A 27,907-nucleotide genomic window follows, 5' to 3' on the forward strand; every position below is an offset into this window, starting at 1 on the left:
TATGTCCTTATCATAGTGGCTGTATTTAGTCTGTTCTCAAAAATGTCTTTTTCTTTATAAAATCTTATTAAAGGAATATTGTGAGACATGAATTAATTGTGATTTTAAACTTAAAGCAAAGTTCTGAATTTATCACCATGATTAGTACTGAATTTTCATCAGAGGCAGAAATGAAACCTACTTTTTCCTATGGAATCTTAAGAGGCTTTTTACAAACTCTTTGTTGAGTTGTTGTGACTGTCTGGGGATAATTTATCCCTGATTTTCTTTGGGGTTCTTTAATAAATTTCAAGATGGCTCAAAGATTAGCAGTTAGCTTTTGCAGAATTTAGCTCATGATCTGAGGTTTATCTTTGACTTGCCTTGGAGTGGAATACATTCCAGACAGCTTTACTACTATTCAGCGTTCCTTACTTGTTCATAGCTGTTGGGTAATGGACAAGCATGTAAGTGTGAACATGCAATTATAGATAATATCCATCAATTCAAGCTCAAATCGGAGAGCTGTTGATAGCAAAGGATTTATCAAAATTTTCAAGTGGAAGCACCAAGGGATGCTTTAGTGTAATACACTTCTATAACCTGGAAAGTTAAGGGAAAAGGACTAACCAAAAAGCTTGGATTCTGTCCCAGTGCTTTTAATACCATTTTGGTGACTGAGCAAGTCACCATGCTTTGGTTTCCTCAGCCGTAAAGTGGGGGTGCTAGAAGAAGGGACCATTAAGGTTCTCCTTGAAGAATACCATGGTTTACGATTGATTTTCCTTTTACTGCATCTGTTTTCTTATTAACCTCCTTGTTTTTCTCTTGAAGGGTCAGATGACTTGTCTGCAAAGCTGTGGGATGTGAGCACAGGGCAGTGTGTTTATGGCATCCAGACCCACACTTGTGCAGCGGTGAAGTTCGATGAACAGAAGCTTGTGACAGGCTCCTTTGACAACACTGTGGCCTGCTGGGAGTGGAGTTCCGGAGCCAGAACCCAGCATTTCCGGGGGCACACAGGGGCCGGTGGGTTGCCCTTTTTCAAGGGTTTTTATAATTATTTTAGCCACATCCCTTAAAGCCTGGAGCCAAGAATGTGAATTTTTTTTTTTTTTTAATTTAACCTGCCTTTTTCCCCCTTTTTCACAGTCACTACACTTATTTCCCTTTATTTCAGTTATTCTTATTTGGAATATTTTCCCTAATTTTGCTGCTTCTTGGCCCATTTTAAAACTCTTGTATGTACCTTTATGCTGAGAGGGGTAGTTCTCCTCTCCTATTTCATTTATGTCCTGTTGAAGTCAGTCCCCTTTTATCAGATTCCATACCTCCAAATTGAGTAAGGCCTTTACTTTTAATTTAGTTAATTTTATTTGTAGAATTAGGACTGAAAGCCCTTTGGAGTGATGGTGGTTTCCAGATTGTGTGGTCTATACAGATTATATCCAATTTAAGCTTGGTCTATAATTGATTAAAACAAGCTACCACTTAGAGATAAGGTGAAAGAAACAGTTTCCTGATAAATATATAGCAGCCTTATTTTGCAGAAAACTGGTCATTTGAATATAGCCTTGAGACTTGAGCATCTCCCTCTGTTGTGTTTTATTTTGGAGTTTTGTGTAGAAATTATAATGAGCTATTTCTCAGCCTCTTGTGCTGCGGCTCTCTTCCTCCTTTCCCTGTTTACCCACTGCTTTAGCCTCTGAGAGTCATAGTCTCTGCTGTTAGGCATCACACTGAGCAGCCTTCTGGGACTCCCTAAACAGGTTGGGTCCCTCTGCTGTAGATTTCCCAATAACCTGTATTACTGTCATACCACTCATCATACAAGTAAGTGTGATAATCTTACTTCCCCACCAGACTGTAAGCTCCATAAAGACAGCAATCTCGCCTGTCTTGTTCACCCTTACGTCTTGAGTTCTGTGCACTGTACCTAGTACGCAATAATTCTTTGAAGTAAACTTAGCTGTTTTGCTGATAAAAACAAATATTTTTCATTTCATTTTATTTGTCCTCCTATGTGTTCTTCTTTGGCCATTGCTGTCTGCTATCATTCGTTTATTTTAGAAATTTAGTATTTGAAGGTGCATGATTTAGTATGGAACTTAATATATTAAACTGAGTGTAATATTCCACAATGTCAAGATGTACCATAACTTCTAGTTGATTTTATTCCTGATCAACTTTGAGAACCCTGCTCTAAACAATTTTTTCCTTACTGTTCCATGGATGTTGCTGTGGTTTTTCTTAACTTCATGCCTTTGCTGTTCCCTCTACCTGCATTATTCTTTTTCTTTTCTTGATAAACTCTACTCATCCTTCAGGGCCCATCTCCAATATCGCCTCTTCCCTGAAGTCCTCCCTGATACCCCTGGGCAGAGTTAGTCATTCTCCTTGGTGTTCCCCTAGCAAGAGGTAAACATTTATTTTTTCTGGACTTCTTCCTCCACCCCACACTTAGACTGACTTCCTTAAAAGAAGGGTCCCTGCCTTCATCGCTGTGTCCTCAATGTTCCTTTAGAGCTTGGCATATTTGAGTACTCACTATACTGTAGACATGGATTTAGGTGTTGGGAATATAGCTGTGAAGAAATTCAGACACTATTTTGAGTAAATGGCTTAGTCTGACCTTTGAGATTCTTTGTTTTTTTTCCTCTTTACACTGGCTTTTCTTGAGTCTGGATACTGTTTTGCAGGTTACTTTCTTTACGTTTGGTCTTATTGTTAGTGCATATCTGAACAAGGCCACATATGTTCTGTTTTCTGCGTAAGCTAGATAAAGTTTTGTATTAGGCAATCCTAAGAAGGAATGCCATTATCTCCGACGCTGGTTTTGCCTCTCATTCTGAAGCTATCGCAGATAAAAGATGTGGTATTGTTCTTGGTACTTTCCAACCTTAGAATAATCTATAATGATAACAATTTTGAAATAGTTTTTTCATCATAAAATTGCTGGTTGTGTAGCACTGTTCTCAACAGTGTCTCTGTTTGGAAAATTACATAATTGGGTAGCTAGGGAAAATAGATGTTATTGAACTCTATTATAAAAGACCCACTGACAGAGACAGGTTTTAACTTTCTGCATGTTATGTATACTAGTGTTTAGTGTGGACTACAATGATGAACTGGATATCTTGGTGAGTGGCTCTGCAGACTTCACTGTGAAAGTATGGGCTTTATCTGCTGGGACATGCCTCAACACACTCACCGGGCACACGGAATGGGTCACCAAGGTAGGAAAACATGAAAGAAATCTTGATGTCACGATTTTTGGGGAGGAGAGGTGGAGCATGGTAGACAATGCCTACTAAGTGGTAGATGAGTCATAAGATGTAATAGATATGATACCAAGCGTGATGGTGTACAACAGTGACCAGCGTGTAGAGGTACATAGTAAATAGTTTAAAATGAATAACCAGTGGACATGGAAAGATGCCCCCAATATATTAGGTGGGTAGAGGGGGCAAATAAACAGGACACATACAAAAAAATATGTAACATGTGATACCAGTTTCTGAATGTGTTTATGCATCAAAGTTTTGAAGGTTGATTATTTCTGGTGGGATTGTGGGTGTTTTTTTCCCTTTAGAATGAACATCTTTTTAAATCAGAAAAGCAATTTTCATTTTGAAAAAATAGTGCTTGCAAGGTGAAAAATGTACAGACTCTTAAAATACTGTGATGTTTTCAGAACAAGATTGTTGTGAGAATCAAATGCAATATTAATAATGGATATGCCATGCAGAAGCACTTTTCTTAAGTTTATCATGCTGTTCTGTGAGGAGCTGAGGATACAGGAGTGAGCAAAATAGACCTAGGCTTTACCCTTATGGATGTTAGTCTGGAGAAATAGTTGTTAAACAGTAATTTCACAAATAAATATGTAATTACAGATTATGCCAAGTTCTGTGAAGGAAACGTACAGTGTTGTATCAGAAAGTGTAAGAAAATAATTCATTTAGGGAAAGTTTTTTCAGAAGGGGCAGAGCATGAAGAATGAATAGGGTAGCTGTGGAAAGAGTGGCAGAAGGAGAGTTTCAGAGGGCATGGTTTATACACAGGCCTGGGATAGGAAAGAACTTGAACATTTGATGATCTGGAATAAGGACAGTGGAGTCATGCTGTAGTTGGGGGAGTTAGGTAAAGGGTGGTCATCATGTGTGATTTATGAGGCCATGATAAGGATGGTGGATATCATAAGTGTACTAGGAAGCAATCGACAAGTTCTGAACAAGGGTCTGGTGTGATTTATGTTAAGAAAATACCTGCTAAGTGCAGAATACAGCGGGGCACAAGTGGTGACCTGTTAGCCTTTGCAGCAGTAGTCTAAACAAAAGATACCCATGACTTGGATTGAGGTGGCAATAAAGAAAGAGAAGGGCACCAATGAAGGGTATATCTTTAAGGTAAGCTACCTGAACTTGCTGATTGATTGTGGGAAACAAAGAAGAAGAGAGAGTCAGAGATGACGGGTGCGTTTTAGATTGGGTAGAAAATTATGTCTTTTTTTGAAATAGATGATGCTAAAAGGAGAGCAGTTGTGAGATGATCAATAATTATGTATTGGGCACATTAAGTTTTTAAATAGAAAAGTTATAAGGCAATTTGGTGTTACAGGAAACCCAGTAAACCTGGGGCCAGGACACTGTTATGTCTTGGACAAGTTAGTTACTCCTCCCTTCAGGACCTGAGTTTTATCATCTGCTAAATGTTCCTGTGAATATTAAATGAGATGTTGGGATAGCACCCACTAAGGTGCCTGATACTTAGTAGCAGGTCTCTCTATTTCAATTGAATGTGCAATCCAGGCTTTTGAGTGAGTGAACCCTACCTCCCCTTTCACTTTAGCTGATTTATTACAAAAGTAACTAGAACGTAGTGTTTATAGATATCCCAAGTGCCAGTGGAATGTTAGCTTGTATTATGTTACTATTACTATTATTTACATTGTTTTATTTCATCTTCACTGCAGTTATATGAGATAAGATGATAGGTGCCTTGTCTCCTATTTTAAAGATGAGGAAACAGAAACAACGAGTTTAGATGGTCCTGCCCAAGATTGCAAAGGAAGTAAATGGCAGATTCTGGTCCCAAGTCCATTGCTTTTTCCTTTATATAATGCACATGTTTATGGAAGCAGATCATTTGCATCTACTTCAGTGTCTATGGACTTTTTTCTTTTCAGTTCATTTTATTTCCTGTGGTCACATTTTATAATTTTTTAAATCATCCTAATGTTTGCTTCTAGACTAAAGCTAAGATTAATGCTGCTAACATTGGGCACTTTTAGATACTGTTAATAACAGATTCTTGTAGTAAAAATCTTAGTAGAGATTAACTTGGTAATAGAGTTATAGCTTATCTGTTCTAGCATAACATCATTTCAACCTCATTTAATTAAAAAAATAAAATCAGGACAGCAACAGCATTAAAAGAATCTTTCATAACATGGATATTTATATTTGTAGGTGGTTTTGCAGAAGTGCAAAGTCAAGTCTCTCTTGCACAGCCCTGGAGACTACATCCTCTTAAGTGCAGACAAATATGAGATCAAGGTGAGTCTTTTCCTTCACTAATTTGCCTCATCAAAGAAAAACTGGCAAATACAAGAAAAAGTGGTATGGCAGAGGGAGAATATTTCAAGAGGAGAACAGGAATGTCTTAGTCCAAGCCGTCTTAAACCCATTGGAAGAGGAGATGATTTGCTAGCTCTGTGTCCTATGCAGTTTCTAAACTCTGATTTGTAAATGAAAAAGAAATCCACAGAAATTTATTTTCAGCCCGTTCTTATGATTTTCTTAAGACACATATCTCCTGCCCTCCTCAATTCTTAGATCTAAACTATGAAGTCATAAATATTCATTTGTTACAATGATTTGCAAAGAGATTACAGAACACTCATATATATTCTTGTTGCATGTTTTAAACTGTCCCTTGTGGTAGGCATTATCTTCATAGTAGGAACTGAGGTTCAGAGAGGTTAAATATTTTACCCACAATTGCACAGAAGAATCAGGACTTAAACCTATGGTTCTTAACTGTAAAATGTGTGGTCTTTCCAGTATCTGACTTCAGCAAATGTAGGACACAATGTGTAAGGACAAGGTTTTCTTTTCTTTTTTTTTTTTGAAACAGAGTCTCACTCTGTTGCCTCGGCTAAAGTCTAGAGTGCTGTGGCATCAGCCTAGCTCACAGCAACCTCAAAATCCTGGGCTTAAGGGATCCTTCTGCCTCAGCCTCCCGAGTAGCTGAGACTACAGGCATGTGCCACCATGCCTGGCTAATTTTTTCTATATTTTTAGATGTCCAGCTAATTTCTTTCTATTTTTTTAGTAGAGACAGGGTCTCGCTCTTGCTCAGTCTGGTCTCGAACTCCTGAGCTCAAATGATCCGCCTCCTCGGCCTCCCAGAGTGCTAGGATTACAGGTGTGAGCCACTGCACCCAGCCAGGACAAGCTTTTCTGTAGTGATGTGATCTGTTATCTTTCCTAATTTTTTTTCTGTAGATTTGGCCAATTGGGAGAGAAATCAACTGCAAGTGCTTAAAGACATTGTCTGTCTCTGAGGATAGAAGTATCTGTCTGCAGCCAAGACTTCATTTTGATGGCAAATACATTGTCTGTAGTTCAGCACTAGGTCTCTACCAGTGGGACTTTGCCAGTTATGATATTCTCAGGTAATGTTTCCTTAGACCTCATACTTTACCTTTGAAAGTCAATAGTAAAGACAAGACTAGATATCTGGATATCCCTATCTATAGCTTGCTTTGAGGAAATGTTTACTAAATATTCACTGATGTTACTAAATGTTCAGTTATAAACAGGGTTATACATACTGAGCATTCACACAGGAAAAATATTTGAGATGTAGTAAGCAAATGAGAAATAGTTATATGCTGGAATCGCCCTTACCTCTGATTCACAAGGCACTTCTTTCAGATTTAACAAGGTTTTCTGGAAAGTGAAAGGCCTGGGTGAAAAGATCCTTCAGATCTTTTCTAGTTGTAGTATTTTAAGTTCTATTTCATAGTCAGTTAAAATTCTGCCTTGTTTTATAAGCCTGGTTAGCTTCAGTGGGGTCTAGAGATCAAATGGCTTTCTATTGACTAGTAGAAAGGCAGAGATACTTAGAGAAGAATACAACTTGTAGGGTTTTCCTGCAAAGAAGTAAGAAGAGGTCCATGGACAAATAATTAGACCCCCCTTGGAGATTGGCAGTTATCTGATAACATATTCAAGCCTGGTGGAAGCCAGTGCCGTGTGGTAATTAAGAGAACTTATTTTGGTGATAGACAAACCTTGGTTTAAGACCTGGTGCCATCTCTTACAGGCTGCGTGATTTTGTGGAAGTTTCTTAACCCCTCTGTGCTTCAGTTTTCTCACCTATAAAGTGAGTACTAAATGAAATGCTTGTGAAGAGGACCTGGTACAGGACCTGGCAGTTCTTTATTACTAATAACTCTAAGAAGCCCTATACAAAGAAACCTGTTTGAATTTGTTTAACCTACTGTACTTCACAACTATTGTGCACGCACCTATTAACAACTCATAGAGTTATTGTTCTACAGAGTGGGTCAGGATATGCTGACTTGGAGGAGTACAGAATATTGAACATTCTCTTCATTGTTTTTATGCATGACTGTTTGAGATCATCTTGTACGGGATCTGGTCACACTAGCCAACAGAACTTTGGCGGGCCCCATCTCTCTGGTCACAAAGTTAGTACACCATTTATGTCTTCCTAGAGTCAGACCAACATTTCTAACCAGTTAGGTTTCAGAGCTGTTAGGTTTCAGAATCAGTCATAGAAATGATTGATGATTTGATGCTTTGAAAGAAAAGACTGAAACAGCCTAGAAAACATCAGTCTAAGCTTTTCATTTTATAGATGGGGAAACTGAAGCTAAGACAGGCTAAGGTCCTTGCCCAGCATTCCATATCTCACCCTGGTCCAACACTCATCCATCCATGGCTGGATTATCCAGAAGACATATACCTAAGGTACCAGGAAGCCAGGGCACCAAAAAACAAGAAAAGAAATATTTCAAAGTACTTGATATTTTGCAAAGAAAAAAATTCAAATAGACACCTTGGGAAAAAATAGCATCTTTTACAGTTTAATATTGCTTTTATTTTGAATTAAAATTTTAGGGGGGGAGGGTGCAAAGGTACAGTGGGACAGAGGTATCATAATCGTTTTAATGCTTGGAGTCCCTAAAGGCTTTAATTTCATCCTGCATCTACCTTTCTCATGTATACTTCTGACTCAGAATGACACATAGAGACTCGAGTCCCAGATAAAAGTTCCATTTGTTTTTAGTGTTTGGATACACTAGCTTTAAGTAATCAACCTACAAGGTTGTTTGCTGGTAGGAAGTGCTAGGTTCAGATTTTTCATTGAAAAGGGGCTATTTTGTGTCTGCTTTTTTCCCTACAAACACAAATAACCAACATCTTTTGAAACCCTAGTACAAATCCTGTGGCATCAGTTGCTAGGAGCAGGTAGGGCTACTTAAGCTTTGAAGGTAATTGAAAAGAAGCAAAGCATAAATGACAGCATGTTATTCCACAAGTCTGAGGTATGATGTGATCTCTGAGCTAGGTTATCTCAGTACAGTGTGTAAGGTTACTTAGGTTCAAGGGCCCAGACTGCACAGCAGGAATGTCTGTTTACAGTTCTGAAGTGATCAAAGTGAAAGGAGCCAGAAGCCTGTAAGACCCGTGCTCTATTCTGCAACATATTTGTGTTTCATTCTTTGAAATCAGCTCATCTTTCCAGATCTTAAGCTCTATCCCCACAGCCACCCAGTTTTCTTGTTCCTGTTTGTACCCTGCTTTACATTGATGATGTGGGACCTGCCAGACTTTCTAGCTGTTTCTCAGATTTCTTTGGATCTCTTTTGTAGGAATTTGTATTTGTCTATGTTCATTGCATCACTGCTTTATTTGTTATATATTTATTAAGCACCTACCTTCGTGTCAGGCATTGTGATGTACACTGGGAAGTTGCAGAAATACTTACCAACTCATGGAAATTACTAATGAGCAGGAGGGAAGACTGACATTAAACAGCTAATTACATACACATTTTTTTTTTAATGATTGAGATAAGAGGAACCTAGTACAGGGTACTTTGAAACCCTACCTACTTTGTAGAATAAAGGAAGGCTTCCACGAGGAAGAGAGATTCAGGCTGAGCTCTAAAAGGTGAGTGTATCTGTCTTAACTAAGTGCCAGGGGTGAGTGTGTAATGAGGATTCTGTAGACTGAGGATTTGTCTGAAGGTCCTGAGGCTGAAGGAGCCTGGTGCATTTGAGAAATTGAAAGAAATTCCTCAAATGCATCAGTGTGGCTGGAGATGGGAGGTGCAGTAGGGAGCTGTCAAAGAGTTTAAAAGTTTAAACAATGTGGTAACAGGATCAGATGTTAGTGTGAGGTTAACTGATTGAAAGGGGCTAAGAGTAGAGGCGGGAAGTCGATAGAAAACTATTGGCAATAGTGCAGGCAAAAGATGGTGTCTGGGATCAGAGCTGTGATAATGGAAAGAATAGTGAAGAAAATTTTTAGAGAAAAATTTAGGGGGTAAAGTCAATAGAGCTTGGTGATTGAATTTGTGATTTGAGTGAGGAGGAGAGTTGGATGGTTGCTGTGTTTCCTAGCTTGAACAACTGGGTAAATGAGCAAGTGAAGAAATAGAAGAACAGGTTTGGCTGATAAATTCAGTTTTGGATAGGTGGAGCATAAGGAACTTTGTCTTGTTCACTACTAACTGCCTGGAACCAACAGTGGCTAGCTCACTTTAGGTTCTTAGTATTTGTTAAGTGAATGAACATGAGGTATCCAAGTGGAAAATGATGAAATGAGCTGTTGGTTATAACTCATCTGGAGCACAATGATTGGGACTTCTGTTTCCCCTTTACTTGATGTTAATCCTAACTCACTACTTTCCCTGGGATCAGGCTCCATCTTGTAGACCTGTTTATAAAACCTCATACCACAGAGAGTGTTCAGTGATTGATTTGGGATGAATGCTGTTCTTGAACATATCCATCTGGTTACCTCTTATAGCAGGGGTTTCTTCCATGTTCAGTCTAGCAAGGAGAGCTTATTTTCTGCTCTGCTTTTCAAGCAGGGAGCCAGCACTTATTAACTATTTTCTTAGTTTTGTAGAAGTGATGCCTTATTGATATTCTTAGTATCACAGAATTTTAAGAGGAACACATGCTCATGATAGAAAAATTGTAAAATTTAGAGAGCCCTTTAGTATTCTCTCAGTTTGGAATGCCCAGTTGTATTTCTTCTTCAAGAAGGAGAAAAAATACTCTTCTAGGTCCAGCTGATAAAAGGTAGAATGATTCGTTCACTCCTTGGTATTCCCATCATCTCCACTGGAGTGCTTGCACTGAGCCTGTTCTTGCATACTCTGACAGCTACATGCTGTGCCCTCCCATTCTTAGGGACAGAGACTGTCCTGCTTATCTCTTTTCAGGGGCCCAACTGGCACTCAGCATGTATGACATTTAGAAAACATTTGTTCAGTTGAAATCCATTCATTTATGCACTCATCCATTCATTTAGGAAAGAGTTGTGCTCCTCGACTAGAGATGCTCACTGCCTTCCTCACAGAAGGCAGTTGGAAGTAGAGGAAAGAGCTTAGGTTCTGGAGTCAGACAGATTGGGGCTCATTTGCTAGGTCTGCATCATATTAGCTGTGTGACCATGGCAAGACCTTTTACTCTTAGCCTCAGTTCATTCAGTAGTGTAGTGGAGATAATACCTCTACCTCACTGCAATGTGAAGATTGAGATAACATGTTAATTTTGAACTTCAGTGCCTGGCGTGTGTTAAATGCTTGATAAAAAATGAATGTCTCCCCCTTCGTAATAAGAGACTGAAATCTACTTTATAACTCTTTGCCTTTGATCCTAGTTCTGTCTTTTAGAACTTGTAATGTCTGGCCTTTCTGTCACACATCCTTCACTGTTCAGAAGTAATGCTCATGTATAGTTTTCCTGTCCCTGCTAGTAGTTGTTTTCCTCCTCATCTCAGCTAATATCCTTCAGCTGTACTGGTTTCCAGATCCTCCCCATTCTGGTTGACCTCTTGGACCTACACTAGTTTGGTGGTGTCCTTGTTTATAGGTTAAGCTCCTCTCCCACAGGATCCCGATCATATTGTTGTGGAGCATTATTTGTATTCCCTGTATAGCTGTTTCCCTAGTCCCTCCAAAGAGGACATCAACTTTTCATGTTAACCTTTTGCTTCATAAAGGGTGCAGAAAACAGAAGCTAAGTTTTTGTTTGTTCATTTGTGCTGCTGTTTAGCTAGGTCTCTCTTAGCTGTTGTCATTGATGTTTTAGAAACTGCCCCTGAGAAGGTTAAGTCTGTTCTCCCAACTCTCCCAGTTACCTCAAACATGTTCTTATGAATCTATTATTAATAAATGTTTCTAAATTATTTTGGAAACCTTTAATATTTTCAGCCACTAGTATTTTTAGAGAGAAACCCATTTGTTTGCTACCTGCTGAGTAGAGTAGCACTTGAGTTCTTTGGCTTTCAGATTTATTCTGGACTTCAGGATATTCCAGTATTCTAGGATTTCATGATTAAGTCTTTTTACCTAGTGGTAAGAGTTGACTCTTGCATTCTATTTCTGAATCCTTACTCAAAGTATTTACTCTCCTGGGCTTCAGTTTTCACATCTTAAAAATTAGAATGTTAAGTTAAATAATCTGTAAGATCATTTCTAGCCTAGAAGGATGTTTTGTGCTTTTATAAACTTTCATCAGACACTACCTTTCCCTTACATGCCATTATTCCATTATTTTCAGACTGAAGAATTCTCTCCCGTTTTTTATGGGGCAGAGCTTTTTGTCTTCATATTTTCCTTTTTATCAAAAACTTTTGTTTTCTTCTAAATTGTCTTGACATTTAATTGGTTTTAAAGGTCTCCAGAAAAGATTACAGTAGCATAAACAGAAGCAAAGTTGCGTTCTGGTTCATGGTCCCTAACTCTCATCCTTGTAGGGTCATCAAGACTCCTGAAATAGCAAACTTGGCCTTGCTTGGCTTTGGAGATATCTTTGCCCTGCTGTTTGACAACCGCTACCTATACATCATGGACTTACGGACAGAGAGCCTGATTAGTCGCTGGCCTCTGCCAGAGTACAGGAAATCAAAGAGAGGCTCAAGCTTCCTGGCAGGCGAAGCGTCCTGGCTGAATGGACTCGATGGGCACAATGACACAGGCTTGGTCTTTGCCACCAGCATGCCTGACCACAGTATTCACCTGGTGTTGTGGAAGGAGCACGGCTGATGCCACGAGCCACCACCGCTGACTGACTTTGGGTGCCGGGGCTGCGGGTTTTGGGTGCAACCTCTGTGGCAGCCGACTGCATGAACCAAAGTTCTCACCTAATGGTATCATCACGCAGTGCACAATCATTTATCTATGTTTGCCAGGGGGCCAGGGCTCGGGGTGGGGGTGGGCTTGTTTTATTGACATACAGCGCAGCATGCTAATGGGGTACACCATTGACTTCATTTGTACTTAGTTATGTTGGTTATTATAAGAAGATGCATTTGGGGTTCATCTTTCTTGAGTGGAATATTGGTTTTAAGAAAGTTAAATGGTTCATTAATCTGCTAATTGGTTGCCTATAAAATCACATTCAGTCTGTTATTAAAGCTTTTTACCATAGCCTTTTTTTCTCTTGAAGTTGAAGCAAAGGTGCTATGATGTTGTTACAGCAACTTCTCTCACATGGGGCTTAGCTTTTATAAGAGCCAGTGTTACAAAGACCATCTAGTCCTGTGACATTCATAAACTTTCCACCAAATACCAGTTCTAAAAAAGTCTGTCTTCCAGTGCAAATCTGATTCTATAAATTGACTGTTCACAACTCATCCTAAACCCTAGTTTTTGGCAGAGTCAAGGTTGGCCATGTTTCGGATGTGAGAGAGTTGTGTAGTTTTTGTTTCCATGTAGAGGAAGCTGGCCTCAGCCTGGATGAATGCACAGAGGTGCCATGGTATTGTAGAAAGAGACCTGAACTGGAAGATAGGAGACTGGTTCTGTTACCTAGGAAATCTGCAACCTCGCTGGGCCCCAGTTTCCTTGACTATACAGCCAGGTATTAAACTAAGTGATTTCTAAGATCCCTTACAGTCCTTCTGCTGAAGTGTCCAAAGTTGATATTGTAGTTTTGTCTAACCCTTGATTCATTGTTTCTTTCAGGTTGGAGATAATATTTAAATGAAATCACTGATGCAAAGTTGTTTTCTATAAGGAAGTCAGTTATATGAAAAGGATGGATAAAGGGGGAATGTAGAAAATATAACTGATTCAATTTAGAAAATTTAAGTAATTGCTGGAAGAAATGCTGATAGGAGTCATGGTTCAGTAGGGAGGCAGTGTGTTATAGTAGAAAGAAAGATACCTGAACCTGACTTATCTTCCTCCTTTGCCTCTAACTAACTTTCCCTCCCAAGACCATGATTTTCTTCGTCTGTAATATGAAAGAATTGTCCTAGATTAGGGCTCACAAGCTCAGATGCCTAAGGAAGCCATGCAGGTGACATAAATGAGTAAAACATGCTGGGTAGGATTGTGCTGACCCCTGGAGAGTTTATCTGCCAGGGCAGTTACTCAGCTCTAAATGTTTTATCATTAGCAGAAATAAGCCCAATGTTGATAGGTCTTCAGATTTTTTCAGGAGGAGCTAGAAGTCCAGATTTTTATTCAAAATCCCTGATTTTTAAAATGTTACAACTGATTCAAGATAATTTAAAATAAGGTGGGCTAAACAAAACATGTCCACAGGCTGCCAGTTTGTGTCCTCCACCCTCTCACTCTAAAGCTAGGGAATTCTGTGGTTCTGCAGTGGAAATGTCATAACATAATTGTCACAAATATTAGGGAGAGAGTAGAGGGAGCAAGCAGTAGAAAAAGCTCAGCTTTGCTTCAGCTGTTTCTGCTTGTGTTACAGGGGGGAGTGGGAAGGGGCGTATTTCATTCACAGACCAACAGGAAAGTAGTTTGAAGATGAACGTTAAGAACTGGAACCTCGGTGAAAGCCTCTGCCTGGGCATGTGAGTTATTCCTTCTTGCTGACTGTAATGTAAAGCATATCCATTTTCCAGGTAGGAAAAACAGGTACTGGCAGCTCTTCCAGAATCTGTATTACCTTAGAGCCCGAGAGTGGACCTTTGAATGATGTGAAGTTAGTAAAAAATCAGTGGTTAGTTTCAAGGACAGGTATATTTAATATATCCATGTTGAAACCCCAAAGGGAAGAATTAAGTAAAAGATCAGTATCTTCCTCCATCCCCCCAAATCTGGGTTTAATCCATCTCACATTGAGGTCTGCGCATGAGCTCTGCCTAATCCTAGAAATGGAACCGGAATTGCAGCTGGAATCTATTTTGCAGGAGTGTCAGGAGACTTGGGCAATCAATCATGAGGGCAAATGACTTTTTCCTTTTCACCCAGCCTGAGCAAATAACTGAGATTACTGATCTAATGACCATCCCCACACCCTGCCTCACTTTCAGATAGCTTCAAAGGGCAAATAATTGTAGTCATTAGTGGGGAAAGTTTTATTAAAAGTGACTAAGGCAAAACTCGTATGAAATGTCCCATTTCAGTTTTTGGTGGTGAATACAGAAGTTGTCATCAGGGCGGTGCTCGGTACTGCTGGGTTTTGACATCTGTACTTACGGCAGTAGTTGGAGTCCTAACTAGAGTTCCTCCTCACGTATGCCTTCATTTCACCTGAGCATTTTACTTAACTTCATTGATGATGCTGGATTTATTCATATGATTGCCAGTGTTTATAACAAATGGAAAACTAGCTTATCCTTTATACAAAATAAAGCAAAGTGGGGAGTCAGAGAGAGGAACAGATAGGGGATAACTGAAGCTGTGGTTCCTTAGTCTCCTTTCATTGAGTTTGAGGGCTATCTTGTGTACACACTGACTTTGGCTTTCTTAGCATAGAGGTGAGGGACTTGCCTTTCTCTCTTTTGTGGGTATTCTCACTTATGAAAAATTTTAAGTCATGAGTGGGCAGACCCCATCCTTTTTTATGAGGGTTGGATTTCTTGGGTGACACTGTTGTGTGTTGAAAGCAAATGGCTTGTCTCCTCTCAGGTTTATAAAGGGTACCGTAACAACTTCAGGCTCCAACGTGAGGACAGGGATCCAGGAGAGCTGAGTAGATGTGTGAGGTTTTTAGAGACTCTGTTCCCATTCTAAAGGAATGTAGTTTCCTACAGCTCCGTTATTGGAAGTAATAAATGTTGTCAAATCTGACTCTAACCTGACATTGAGACCTATCAGGGAAATAGGAAGAAAGACCCTCCAGTGGAAGGGCTAGACTTGAAGTTCCACAGGAGGGTGCACGTATTTGGATAGCTTTTCAAAAGTGGAACGTGGGGAGTATTGCTATTTTAAGGTTTGCACTTCATTTTTCATAATTAAATAATTACTCTTCTGGCCACTGAAAACACTTGGTAAAAATGCAATGAGGATTGTATAATCGTTCTAGTGTTTGCTCACAGGAGAATGATTACTAGTCTTCATTTGTAAAACAGGGAGAAAAGAAATATCTTTGGAAATAGTATTGTTTTAGACACGAAGAAATTGTTTCTGTTAGGGTAGGCATTTTGACCTAACAGAGCAGTTAAGGAGCCTGGCTTTATACATTGCTTTGGCCAAACCCAGCCAGCAACTTGAAGTTGTCAGTGTGTGTCCTGGGAGCCTAGAGATGAATCTTCCCACCATTGCTCTTAAAGCTTTCTGTGCCTCCTCCTCTGGGCCTTGGTGTATGAACCACTTGCCTTTCTCTGTAGGGAAACAGGCAGAATCAGATCGTTACCCACAGATGCAGTCTGGGGCAGGGCACACCATCACTTGTGCCTGTAGGGACACAGAGTTATCAGGATAGAGTAGAAGCCCTGTAGGGCTATCCCCTTGACACCGCCTTCCTACCTGGTTTTGCTGGTGCTTTTGCCAAGATGTTTAAGACAACCGAGACACTTGAGAATTGCAGTCCCCAGATACTGATGAAAAGCACAGGTTAACATTCTTGACAAAATGCCCATTAGCCATCTTTGGCAGTGTCTCTGATCAGAGGTTCCCCATGCCTCCTCTAGGAAAGTGAAAAATTTTCAGAATATATCCTCAGATGGATTACTGGGTGGTCTTTCCACTACTCCCATCAGCCTACTCAGGCTGAATGATCATGCTCAGTGCAGAAAGTTGTCTTCCTGTCAAGTTATTTCGATGTTTCCAGTCTTTCCTGGAACAGTTCAGTTGTTTAAAGTTGGTATTTCAATCTTGACCAGTGTAAACCCACATAATTATTGCAACCTAAAGAATCTAGCTACTGAAACTTGTCATTAATGTGCCCAAATAATGATGTATTTTTGTATATTTGATCCTGGCAAATTATTAATTCAGATGATAAAAGCTCATAATTTGGGGGGATCTTTATACTCACATTATGAACAGACATATTTTGCTGATTTAGACTTTGCACTCTTGAGGAGAATGCTGAGGTTGTAAAAGGCAGGTCTGTCACCAATCCAACATCTATAGCAATATGGTAAAAGTCATCAACTCATGTTTGATTAATTTGATATGTGTTGTGATCTAGAGGGAATGAGGTAAGATTTATATCTGAACCGTGTGGGGTGGGGGGAATAAGGGATTATGTAAGCAAATAGTGGAGTGATATGGAACAAGATGTCTCTATAAGATGAGAAGTTATTTTCTTGCGTAATAGAATGATTCTTTTGCCCATGAGTGATTGTGCTAACTATTAAATCATTTATATATATACATTAAAGCGGATTCCCTCTCAATTAGGCAACATTTAGTTAGCCAGGCCCAAGTTATTGTTTGTACTTGAAAGTAATAAAGCTGCATTTCCTTAAAAATATGTTCTGTATTTAAGACTTTTCTTGCTTTTTCCCCTAATCGAATTCAGACATTTTTTCCCCATCCAATTCAGGGACTTTCCAAAAGTGAGTATGTTTCAGATGTGTTTTTAGAAATGGAACTGCCCTTCCAGTGATCTGAAGTGGTTCTGTGCTTTTACTGTTTCTGCATATTCTAGGATGTAAACTCAACCATATAACAATTTCTCAAGGTGATCCAAGAGGGAAAACAATAAATTTAAAAGTAAAAAGAAAAGTTTTGGCAACCTTCAAGAATAGATGCAAATGGGGGAGGGGGGTGGCTAAAAGCCCTATTTTGCTGATTCCAGACGTTGGAATCATCTTTGTCTCTTGTCCTCTTATCCAGCACATCCTCACATGAGGTCATTCTTCTTTATTTAAACACGTAGGGTTCCTTGTCATTTGCTTAACATGGCCCTGTACCTTTGATCCCCAGACAGCACTGTTGCAGGGTAGATTGTCTTTCCTGTTTTACAGACAGGAAAGCTGAGCCTTCAAAAAGTAATTAATTGCTTAGGGGAGTAGTAAGTGGTAGGGTTGAAGCTTTGATTTTTAGCCTCCACAGTCCTAGATTTTTTTACCGTATTTCCTTTTTCATTTTCTTCCTATTTCAAGTTTCTTCAATTCAAACCTGGACTGCTGCCTTTCCCCTTTGCCATCTGTGTGCACCTTTCATCCTGCCTTATGCTCTGTGTCCAGGGGGTCTTCCTAACTGTTCTGTTGAGCACTTGGCTTTCTCTTTTTCAAACAACCTCTGACTCCCTATCACCAACAGGATGTGTCTATATTCCTTAATGTAATGGAGCCCCAACTCATCTCTTCAAGCAAACAGTTCTTGCTGTTGTGTTCCCGCCCTTGCACTTTGGGTCTTATTCTCCCTAGCCTCATGGGAAATCCTCTGTGTTCCTTTCCACCAGTCCTGGGGCCAGGCCCTGAGATTGCACTGACCTCCCACTATCTGTAAAGCCTCTGATGACCACCATCCCCCACTTAGCCTGACTAAGCATTTTTGTTTCGAGTAGTTAGTTGTGCGGTTCGTTTGGCAATAAACCACGTAGTACCTTTTGTAGTAATTTTTGATCCATAAATTTTTCAAAATTCAGGTGAATTACCTTGTCTCCCAAGCAACATTGTATGATTGAGAGTAGGAACTTGATGTTCAATAAGTTCTTGAAATTTAGATAAAGGTCATGGATTATCTTAAGGATTATCTTAAGGAAGAAAAATAATGGAATATCAGAGCACTGAAAAGTCAGAATAAAATATCAGAAGCAAAATGAAAGACCAATTCCACCCAGCTCTTCCTCTCTTAGACTTCCCTGTTCTGCCATATCCTATAAACATCCAAAGTGTTCTGGGTACATTTGAACAGAATATTTGATGATTATACTGTGATTAGACATGAATAGTCCTTGCCAGTGTTCTATCCTTTGCATTTTAACTACATGTTCTGTGCTCTTTGCGGTAAAGGTCATATAATAATAAAAACTCATGGAGAAAATGATCCAGAGATCCTTTATCATTATGATTTTTAATATTTTCTTCTAATCCTTAGGCATATGTGTATAGAGTTATGCCACTGCGAATCATTGTTTTGGAGTATGCTGTCAGAAATGTGTTTTAAGTCTTTACAACCACCATAATATTTTGTAATTTTCCTTTATTTCTCTAATTTGTAAAACATTCCTCTTTTTGTGGATAATTAGGTAGTTTCCAGTTTTGCTTTGTAGATAATGCTGTAGAGAAGTTCTTTGTGCATATTTCCTTAGAACAAGTTCCCAATAGAAGACTTACTAGTAAAAACAAATTTTTTTCTTAACATTTTTTGTTATGAACACTGAAGAGTGCATAAAACACAATTTCATCAAATAGTTCTAGAGTGAACAGCTGTCTAACCACTACCTAAGAAGGAATATTTCTGAACATATTTGCCAATTTAATAGGTATAAAGAAGGTATCGCAAGGTTGCTTTAATTGACACTTTAACATTTGAAGATATGTTTTCGCCTGTGCTTGTTTGTGTTTCTTTTGAATTCTTCTGCATCTTTTACCCATTTATTTTTATTACATTTCCAAATACTTGTGAAAGCCTTGGTTGAAATGAATTATGGTCATAAATAAAATCTCACAAATGTAGTTATCACTGATATAGAAATAATTGTTGAACCCGAGCCATGCATTGAAGTTTTCTTTCATTACCTAAAAAGGATTTGTGTGAAGTAAACCTATGAACATTTGCTATTTACATACCATTGATTAATGTGATATATCACAAATTATGCATTATCTATTAAAGTAGATCTAATAATACCCAGTACTAAAGAATAGAGCTCAACAACAATACTGTTTAAAGAAAAATATGGGCAGTCATGAGTCAAAATGTTTTTTCCCAAAATTAACTGTATGTAGTATGTATTGCATTTTACAATGAGGAATTCAGAAAGCAACCAATGCATATTTCAAGAATGTGGTAATCCTGGTGTTTTATTTTTACTTCTTAATGCAGACTCAGGGAAGGTGTTGTCAGGTGTGCTTTTATATCTCAGGCCTCTAAGTTCAGAGATTTCCCCTCTGAAAGTTTTCACAAGCTAGCAAGCATTCCTAAGTTTGTTAGTTCAGCAGATTTAGCCACTTAAGGTGACTCATGAGCTAGTTGATCATTCAGGCTTTAACGGCACAAGGTTTGAACTCTATTTGAGAGGGGATCAGAAAAAATTAACACTTAGTCTGTGTATCAGAAGAAATGTGACAGCCTGAGCAAGAGCAAGACCCCATCTCTACTAAAAATAGAAATTATCTGGACAATTAAAAATATATATAGAAAAAATTAGGCAGGCATGGTGGCACATTCCTGTAGTCCCAGCTACTCGGGAGGCTGAGGCAGAAGGATTGCTTGAGCCTGGGAATTTGAGGTTGCTGTGAGCTAGGCTGACGCCATGCCATTCTAGCCCAGGCCACGGAGTGAGACTCTGTCTTAAAAAAAACAAAACAAATAAAAAAACAGAGGTAGAAATATTAGACTGAGTTATTTTTTTTAATTTTTCTTCTCCCCCACCAGACTATGTCTTGAGAACAAGAACTGTGTCTTACTCTTTCTTGTGTTCATATGATCTAGAACTGGTACAATGTAAACCCTGGAGGAGGGGATGGATAGATGTGTGGGCCTTGGGTTGGTCTCCATTGGCTTCCTGTAATCCAGTGGTCTCAAACCGTGATTCCCTTCCAGCACATCATCATCACCTGGAAGCTTGTTAGAAATGCAAATTATTGGGCCCCACCCCAGACCCAAGCTTTAAGGCTGGAGCACCACAGGTGATGGCAATGCCCACTAAGGTTGAGAAACGTTGCTATTAGCTAAACCTGTCCTGCCACCTAGTGGAAATTTTGGGAGTTGCATCTGGTAATGAATTGGAGCCGGATTCTGTTGCTGTTGAATACATTAATTATACCAAGGACTTTCTTGTATCTAAGGTTACGGCCCATTCTGAACGTGTCCTATACTGTACTTGCCTCCTACTTTTATTTCTAGTTATCATAGCGCATGTCATCAAGACATCAGCAGGCAGTCTGAGTAAACTCGTCCTTACTGTTTTAGAAATGCCTTTAATTTGGTGTTGGAATTGCTTTTATCACACTCTGGAATGATACACAGCTATTAAATAATGACACTAAAGAATAAGCACAGGGAAATGCAAAAACATAAGTGGGAAAAACAAGATTAAAAATGGTATACAACGTGATTCAAATTAAATGGCTTAAATATACATAAGAACAAAATGAAGTTAAATACATCAAAGGGGCAATAGTGGCACTTTGGGAGGCTGAGGCTGGAGTATCACTTGAGACCAGGAGTTTGAGACCACCCTGGGCAACATAGTGAGACCTTGTCTCTACAAAAAAATTTAAAAATTTAGCCAAGTATGGTGGCATGCACCTGTAGTCTTAGCTACTTGAGAGGTTGAAGTGGGAGGATTGCTTGAGGCAAGGAGTTTGAAATTATAGTGAGCTGTAATAATGCTTATCTCTTAAGGATGAGATAGGTAAATATTTTCTATATACTTTTTTGTGTGTGTTTTCTAAGTTTCCTACAATAAGCATGAATTTTTAGGAATCATTAATTTTTTTCTAGTTAGATTATACAACTGTAGGCATATTTTAGCCCAAATTCCCTCTTTCAGGAAATATTAATATTAGGTCCCTACTCTGTATGAGGCATTGTGCTAGCAGGGCCACAGGTTCCCCACTCCTGTTAGGGCCTAGGGATACAGAGATGGATTGTGTATGGTCTCTTTCTGGGAGCTCATGGTTCTCTGGGATGGTACATACATGAAACTCAAGCGGTATAATGAAGGGAGCACAAAGATGGGAGTTCTACTTAGGGTTAATAACCAAGGATTCATAGAGGAAGTAACCCTCCATAAGTTCCTAAGCTGATAGTAGGGTTCTAGATACAGACATTCTGTGAATTGCTAGTCTTTGTTAGCTGGTCCTAGGTTGCAAACAAACCTAGATGCATGGTTGGTGGGACTGTATCACTCATGGTAATTTTGATAGTGTCTTATTAGGAATATATAAGACACTACCAGAATTTGAAGACAAAATCATTAAACAACTGAAATTTAACATAAAAGGAACAGAATGGTGGTGCTGGCAGCATGGTTTTTCAATCTCTCTGCATCCCCACATAACAACAGCAACTAAATAGCAAAACCAAAGCCAATACTTACAACAAAACTAGGTGACAGGGTAACCCAATGAACCCCCAACATAAAGTGGGTGGCTCCACTGCCACTTACTGCCACAAGAGCAACACTTGTGTAAGAGGAAAAGAAAGGCAGACACAGGGGTAGTACGTGGTGGGCCTGAGAATAGGAGAACCCAAAATAGGCAATAGGTGATCACTGAAGAGCTGTGCGGCCGATCTGATAACGTCACCTGAAGCTGGGAGAGGTTCTGTCCTCTCCAGCAGTAGATGCGTGTGAGAGCCTACGGTGACAACACCTGAAAAGGCTGAGGCGGTGTAGCCCTTATAAACTCTTGAGACTGACCTGCTCTCTTCTAGAACAAGGCCCCCTATGGGGGAAAACTGGGACTAAAAGAGAAATATTGTATGTTCTTACTCATATGTGGGAGCTAAAAAGAAAAATTGGAGCTCATGGAAGTAGGGAGTAGAATTGTGACCGGGAACGGTAGCAGGGAGGGGATGCTGGGGAGAGGTTGGTTAATGGATTAATGGATTCAAAATTATAACTAGGCAGGAGGAGTGTTCTCCAGCATTATAGAGTCAATATGGTTAATTATAATTTATTCTATATATTAAAAAAGCTAGAAGAGAGGATTTTGAATGTTCACAATACAAAAAAATGATAAATGTTTGAGGTGATGGTGCTAACTCCCCTGATTTGGTCATTACACACTGTATACACATATTGAAGTACCACTCTGTAACCCATAAATATGTACAGTTCTTACATGTCAACTAAAAGGAAAAGGAAAAAAATAGAGTTGCAAGTGGAAAAAGAAAAAAAGAAATGTAGAAACTTGGGCCCTTCCCTGACCTACCAAATCAGAATTTAAGTTTTAACAATATCCCTAGGTAATTCATTTGCACATTAAAGTGTGAGAAGCACTGGTGTAGAGCAGCTGTCCCCAGCCTTTTTGGCACCAGGGACCTGTTTCATGGAAGACAAATTTTCCATGGACAAGGTGGGTGGGGGGCAGCAGGGAGGCTGAGCTCAGGCGCTGATGTGAAATTCATATAACATAAAATTAACGATTTTAAAGTGTATTATTCTAACTTCTAGTGACAGAAAGCAGATCAGTAATTATCTGGCAGGGAGGTGGAGGAAAGGATAATTTCTTGAAACCTTAACCCTCAAGGTGATGATATTAGGAGGTGGGTCTTTGGGAGGTATTAATAATGAGGTCCTGAGAGCAGAGCCTCTGTGAATGGGATTCTGCCATGTGAAGTCACAGTGAGAAGACAGGCGCTATGAAGAAGCTGGCCCTCACCAGACACCTTGATCAAGGACTTCCAGCCTCCAGAACTGTGAAAAATAAATTTCTGTTGTTTCTAAGCCACCCAGTCTACGGTATTCTGTTATTAACACCCTGTGCAGACTCAGACAAAGGAGCATGAGGAACATTTGGGGGCAATGGGATGTTCATTATCTTGATGATAGTGATGGTTTGACAGGTGTATACTTATGTCGAAACCCATCAAACTGAATGTTTTAAATACGTGCAGCTTATTTGATGTAATTATACATCATTAAAGTTGTAAAAAAAAGTGATTTCTTATTCTTGTTACATATTTTTAAAATTCTTATTTCCCTAAGTTTATTTACCATGCATATTCTTGTTTGGTCTATTTCAAGAATTTTTCTTCAGATGGTAGATGTTTTTCATCCTTTTACAGTGGTTATATTCCTCAGGTGGCTAATTAGTTTGGTCTGTGAGCTCCTGTTCCCCTGGGATATCAGCTACTCTGTATGGTAGTGTTTGGGGGGAAGAACTGAGGACCAGGCTGCAGTCTATGTCCCTCCCACTGGGTTTAAGGAGAGGGGAGGGGACAGGCACCAGGTCACAGAATCCCCCTTGATCTTTCTGGTCTAATCCATCTTTCTAGATGAGACCCATCCTCTAGCCAGGGATTTGCCCTTAAATTCATAGGAAGCCCCAGCATTGGGAGGAGGCATTCTCTCTGGAGTGTAGTCTGTAGCTACACTTTATTTTTCTCCATATTAGAGCTTTTTGCTTCCTGGTAGGCTGACCCATGTGGCCGGGCTGTGCTGATGGTTTCTAAGGGGAAGGGGTAGGCAATCATTTTCCCATGACAGTGCCTGGGTGAGGCAACAGACAACCTTACAGGCCTTTCCTCCTGTCTGTCGTCTCTCTGTCGTCTCTCTGTCGCCTCCATCAGCCCTTCGCCCAGGCTGAAGGCACCTCCCTCCCTGCTCCCAGGTACACACTTCTGTTCCACACAGACTTCTGTCTCCCCAGAGGCTTCTTATGTTTTCCTTTTAGAGTTCCTCAACTCCATCCTCCCATTTCACTTAAATAATTTCTCCAGAATGGATTTTGAAGAAGGAGGAGAGCACCCAGTATTTGTTTACCATCTTAATAGGGACCCCATAATTTATTTTATCTTACTTAAAACCATCTAATATTCTTTGAAGAGGTGGTCTAGATCTGAACATGAGGTTCTGAACATCATAACACTAAAGACAATAAGAACTACAGAAAAGTAAAAAATAGTTTTCTGATTCAAAAGCCAGAAAAATAGAGAACTTTTAAACATATTTTCACAAATATTTTAGAGTGATGTCCATTTGACGTTAGCATTTAGTGAATGTGAGTGGCTGACATTACACTGTTCTGAGCAATGGGGAAATTGAAATATAAGGAATTCTAAGTAAGCTAAAATGTTATCTTATACCAATACATGTTGCATTGAACAGATCCCACTGGCCTTCAGGCCATATTCTGAGTATGTAAGATTTTTCCTGGTGTACTTATTGTTCCATAGGCTTGAAATATACTCTCCCAGATCTTCATAGGCTTTTGCTCCTTCTCAGTACTCAGGACCTAGCCTCAGATTTCACCTTCCTAGAGAAGATTTCCATGGCTACTCTATCCTAAAGGAACCCATCTGTAACCTCAGTCCCTTTTGAACACCTCATTTGCTTTCTTTTTCTTCACAGCACTTACCTTTGTGTGAGATTATTCTGTACCATTCACCTATGGGTTACTTATTTATTGTTTGTCTTCCCTGATATGTGCCTGGGGGCTTCTATTTTGTTCTACAAGGTACAGATCACTAAACACATGAGATAGTATAATATTTGGTACAGAGTAGGCCCTTAGTAAATAAGCTAAATAAATCAAAAGGCCCCTGTGTGTTGCTGCTTCTGTCAGTTATGTATTGCTGTGTAATAATCTACTCCAAAATTTAGTGGCTTAAAGTAACAGTTTATTATCTTTCACCATTCAGTGGGCCGACTAGGTCTGCTGGGCTCACCCCGGCAGCTGCAGTCAGCTGGTGGCTGGTCTGGGGATGCCTGGTCTGAGATGGCCTCTCCCTCAAGGCTAGAGCCTCAGCTGGGACAGCAGGGCCTCTCGGCATGGTCCCTCAACCTAGGCCTCTGTGCTCAGTGGCGGAAGTTTTCCAAGAGGGCAAAGGTAGAAGCAATGAGACTTTGAGGTCTAGGCTCCAGAACTCCACAAGTCACTTCTACCATGCTCTCTTGGTCAAAGCCAGTCACAAGGCCAGCTCAGAATCAAGGGGTAGGGAAATAGGTTTCTACCTCTTAATGGGAGAAGCTGCAAAATACGGTGGCCCTCCCAGCTTTTCAATCTACCAATTGCTCCAAAGCAGCTTTCCTAGTTTGCAAATAGCAGAATTATTACAGGAATCATCCACTGGTGCCCAGCCCAGTGCCTGGCACCTGGCAGGCCCTGACTGATTCCGTTCTCTCCAACGTGTTGCTTCTCCAGACTTACTGGCCTTTGCTGTCCCCTAGTGGAATTTGAGGATTGTTACTTCTTGCCTGACACCTGGGGATAGTTCTTTTCTGGGAGATTGAATTGTAGCCTTCTGGGTTATAGATTCGGGCAGTCATCCCTAAACTTTACCGCAGATACAGTTGGAAAGGGATAGGTCTAAGTTCATTGAGTCCTAGGCCTTTATTTAGGCTCTGTAATGTGTGGGTGCTACAGAGTGACGCAGGGAACAGGGCCCGGCATTTAAGGGTGTTGAATGATTATTAAAAACCAGCTCTGCCACTTACTATCTGTGTAACCTTGGGAAAACTATTTAATATCTCTGATTCTCAGTTCTCTCATGTATGAAATGGGGTTAATGAATCTATTTGATAGGGTTGTTGTAAGATTAGAAATAGTGCCTAGTTACAGTGCTTAACAATTAGACCCTAACTCATTAAATGAGGGCTAATATTATTGGTGTAGTACAACAGGCAAGGGTCTGTGAAAATGTATAGTGTATAGTAACTGTTCCACAGACGTTATGAGAATTTAAATACTAAGCACCAGATGAGCAAAAATCGTGTCTGTTTACCATCGATTACCAGTGTGCCAAAAACAGAACATAGTAGGTGCTCAACAAATATTTTTTGAATGAATGAATGAAGTGCTCATACCCTGTCTCTATCAATGTGAATCTTTGTTTTACCAAGGTATATTTCCTTATCAGCACTAGTTGTACCAGAAATTTGTGAGTGTATGTTTGTTTGTGTTTGAAGTTGTTTTAAGTCCTCTGAGGACTTACACTTTATTTTGTATACACCTCAACACTGACTAAGCTGCCAGGAATCAAGCTGTTATTAGAAAAGTTCTTTTTAGTGTCAAATAGTGATGAGAATACTAGACCTGAAGACAGACTACCTGAGTTAAAATCCCAGTTCTGATTGGTCATGTTACTTTAAACAAGTCGCTCACCGTCTCTGGGCCTCACTTTCTCCATTTTTGGAACATGAGGGAGTTGTGCTAAAGATCCTCTCCACTCTAACTTATTAGATTTATGTATGTCTAATTCAATGTTTTAAATAACTCTTTTATTATAAAAATAATATATGTTTATTGCAAAAAATTTGAAAAATACTAAAAAGAATAATAAGAAAGTAAAAATCACTAGTAATACCACTCCCCTGGAAGAACCACTGCTAACATTTTGGTGAATATTCCTCTAGTCCTCTTTATATCTATGGATAATTTTTACCAAAAACTGGGATCAGAACATATATACTATTTTGTAATGTGCTTTTCTCACTTGATATATTATAAGAAATTTTTTGTCCTCAGTGTTCTTCAAGAGCATGATTCTGATGGCTAGTCTATCGTATAGATCATAATTCACTTAAACAATTCCCTGTTGGATATTTAGGTTAGTGCCATTATAAATAAATCTGTGACAACTAGCCTTTTACATAAATCTGAACCTACATCTCTGAATTTTCCCTTCTAAGTTAAATTGTAAAATTTTTACAATATATCACCAAATTGCCCTCCAGAGAGTTGCTCATTAGTAACATTTAAGAGTGGCCATTTCTCCATGATCTCTCCAGAGTTGGCTACTATGGCCTAAAAAAAAAACTCTGCCAATGTCACAGATGAAAAATAGTATATTATTGTTTTAATCTAATGTTATTGTTGTCATACTATTTTATTTCTGGTAGAATGTAGAATTGCATATACATTATTTTTACAACTTTATAAAAATACATGTAACACATGTACATATCAAGTGTGGGAGAAACAATAGGGAAATGTTGCTAGTTATATGATGGGATTGTGCTATAATAATTTTTATGTTATAAAATTTTTAAGTTAAAAAAGTGTGTGTTACACAGGGGTACTTGTTCTTCCAAATCCTTTCTTTCCCTCTTCCTGGGCACAGTTGCCCAGCTAGAGACTACATTTCCTAGCCTCCCTTGCAGCTGGACATGGCCCTGTGATTAAGCATGGAATAATAGAATATGAAAGGAAGTGATGCAAACATTTTCTGAATCATCTCCAAACTTAAGCTCCTTCTCTTTCTCCTTTCCCAGGAGTAGCAACCCAGCTTTGATTAAGCAAACAATGACACCCTGAGGGATGGCAGAGCAACAGGGAAACTCTACTTGTTTGTAGCAGCGTCACCTCACCAACCTAGCCTGGCTGTTCTGTTTTGTAAGAGAGAAATTAATCCACTCATTCATTGGTGGGCACTTGGGTTGTTTCCACATCTTTGCAGTTGTGAATTGTGCTGCTATAAACATTCAAGAGCAGGTGTCTTTTTTACAGAATGTCTTTTTTTCCTTTGGATAAATACCCCGTAGTGGATAGAATTGGAAAGCATTCTTCTAAGTGAAGTGTCACAAGAATGGAAAAACAAACACCACATGTACTCACCATTAAATTGGAACTAATCGATCAACACCTATGTGCACATATGGAAATAATATTCA

At 39.4% G+C, this 27,907-nt stretch overlaps 1 protein-coding gene across 5 annotated transcripts in view; it reads left to right on the forward strand.

Moving 5' to 3' along the window:
• Positions 1 to 16,924, forward strand: part of FBXW2 (F-box and WD repeat domain containing 2) — a 30,998-nt gene extending 14,074 nt beyond the window's left edge. For 2 of the 5 annotated variants that reach the window (XM_045562175.1, XM_045562176.1), the window contains exons 4-8: positions 814 to 1,008; positions 3,082 to 3,215; positions 5,451 to 5,537; positions 6,489 to 6,658; positions 12,009 to 16,924. In XM_045562175.1, the coding sequence (XP_045418131.1) occupies positions 814 to 1,008; positions 3,082 to 3,215; positions 5,451 to 5,537; positions 6,489 to 6,658; positions 12,009 to 12,297 (875 nt within the window). In that variant the 3' untranslated portion in view covers positions 12,298 to 16,924. Of the gene's footprint in view, positions 1 to 813; positions 1,009 to 3,081; positions 3,216 to 5,450; positions 5,538 to 6,488; positions 6,659 to 7,311; positions 7,372 to 7,549; positions 8,078 to 12,008 lie in introns of those variants that run through there. The other 3 variants (XM_045562178.1, XM_045562177.1, XM_045562180.1) reach the window with 3 other exon arrangements.
• Positions 16,925 to 27,907: the final 10,983 nt, after the last annotated feature.

The sequence above is a fragment of the Lemur catta genome, chromosome 10 (assembly GCF_020740605.2).
Source record: "Lemur catta isolate mLemCat1 chromosome 10, mLemCat1.pri, whole genome shotgun sequence".
NCBI classification, from domain to species: Eukaryota; Metazoa; Chordata; class Mammalia; order Primates; family Lemuridae; genus Lemur; species Lemur catta.